The 1,422-nt window shown below is 53.1% G+C and overlaps 1 protein-coding gene across 2 annotated transcripts in view; it reads right to left on the bottom strand.

Moving 5' to 3' along the window:
* Positions 1-1,167: 1,167 nt before the first annotated feature.
* The window catches only part of CEP112 (centrosomal protein 112kDa), a 323,660-nt gene continuing 323,405 nt past the window's right edge, over positions 1,168-1,422 (bottom strand). For both annotated transcript variants that reach the window (XM_005858692.2, XM_005858691.2), the window contains one exon: positions 1,168-1,239. In XM_005858692.2, the coding sequence (XP_005858754.2) occupies positions 1,212-1,239 (28 nt within the window). In that variant the 3' untranslated portion in view covers positions 1,168-1,211. The remainder of the gene's footprint in view (positions 1,240-1,422) is intronic.

Genomic DNA, 1,422 nt, shown 5'->3' with positions numbered 1-1,422 from the left:
CGTTTCTAAGATTGGCCCAGGAAACTGAATAACCCGCATTAATGAATATGCTCACCAGTGTTTGAATTAGCACTGGCAGCCTGCAGGCACTTAGGTGTGTGTGTGTGCATCGGCCCCCTCTCCCCCGCCCCCAACAACAAAAAGCAAGATCAAAGCATTCATGGCCAGGGATCCTGGCTCTCAACAGACCTTTGTCAGCCTCTGCAGCACATCCATCCAACCATCCACCCCACATAACTCAAAACATCTGCAAAACCCATGCCATCCGCCATCCGCCACCCACCCCTCCACCCCTGCCAGTCTTACCTGTATCCATTTTCGACCGTTTCCGCGGACCTCACGTTAGCGGTCGCCCTCAGAGTTTTGCTGGACAAGCCAACCACAGTGGGTGAAAGTTTGCACTTGAAGTCAGCACAAGTCCACTCCTCTTCTTCGTTCAAGGTGGGGAGATAGCCACACACGACCTTTAGGCTCCCCAGTCCCCCGTTGCTCATATAAGCTGTGTTTTCTCCCCCACTCCTCACATATTCGAGGTATATATCAGAAGTCAAAAACATCTGGTAGGCATTTTCCTCCATCACCGACTGGATCTCGGTCTGCGCCTGGTCAAACATGATGGAATCAATCTGTTGCTTCTTGATGCCATCTCTTATGTAAGTCTTGGTGGCGGGTTTCAGCTGCTTGGAGACAATGCTGTTGTTCTCGATGTACCTTTTGTAGATCGCTTTGGCTACGCGCAAAGTTTTGGTATCCTTCAGGTTCATCTGCCTGAATCCATTGCAGGCAAACCAGAAGTCTAAAGTATCCACGCATTTCTCCCTCTCCAGGAAAGTCCGGAAGAGATAAGCACCGTCTTGATCGCCCAACAAGGAGTGTAAGGACTTGGTCCACCTGGTCAGAGGGGAGTCCGGAGATGCCCGCCCCTCCGGTTCCCCCAACCCGTCCTCGTTCCGCCGGGTGTTGGAGGAGACGGGCATGGGTTTGGTGGCCTGGCCCTTCCCCACCGCGGGCTGGCAGGGTGGGGTCTCCCCTTCTTCCCCCGGAACCGGGGGCCGGGGAGCATCCTCCCTGAAGCTGCTGCTGGGGTCTGGCAGGCGAGGAACCAACACAGCACTACTCATGGCGAGCCAGCTCTTCTCACTGAGTTTGGGAATTGTTTTCTTCCTCCAGTTCCTCTCAGCGATCAGCGTGGTCTCTCTTTCTCTCTCGAGTCAGCAGGGGCTCATCTGAGCCTCCTTTCTGGGAAGAAAAGGAAGGGGGGAGGGAGGGTAGGGAGAGAAAAGGGTATTGATCTAATCAAAACCAGATCTACCCAACATCAAAGCAGGAAAGTAAACAGGCTTTTCAACTCCTCAAATTCAAATCAAGCAACCCAGCTATCAGCGAGGTGCTCATCTAAGGTATCAGACGCTTTTTCAAAGG

Source organism: Myotis brandtii, unplaced genomic scaffold (assembly GCF_000412655.1).
Source record: "Myotis brandtii unplaced genomic scaffold, ASM41265v1 scaffold120, whole genome shotgun sequence".
Classification (NCBI taxonomy): Eukaryota; Metazoa; Chordata; class Mammalia; order Chiroptera; family Vespertilionidae; genus Myotis; species Myotis brandtii.
The sequence above is the reverse complement of the archived record's forward strand: the minus strand, read 5'-3'. Positions and strand labels throughout refer to the sequence as shown.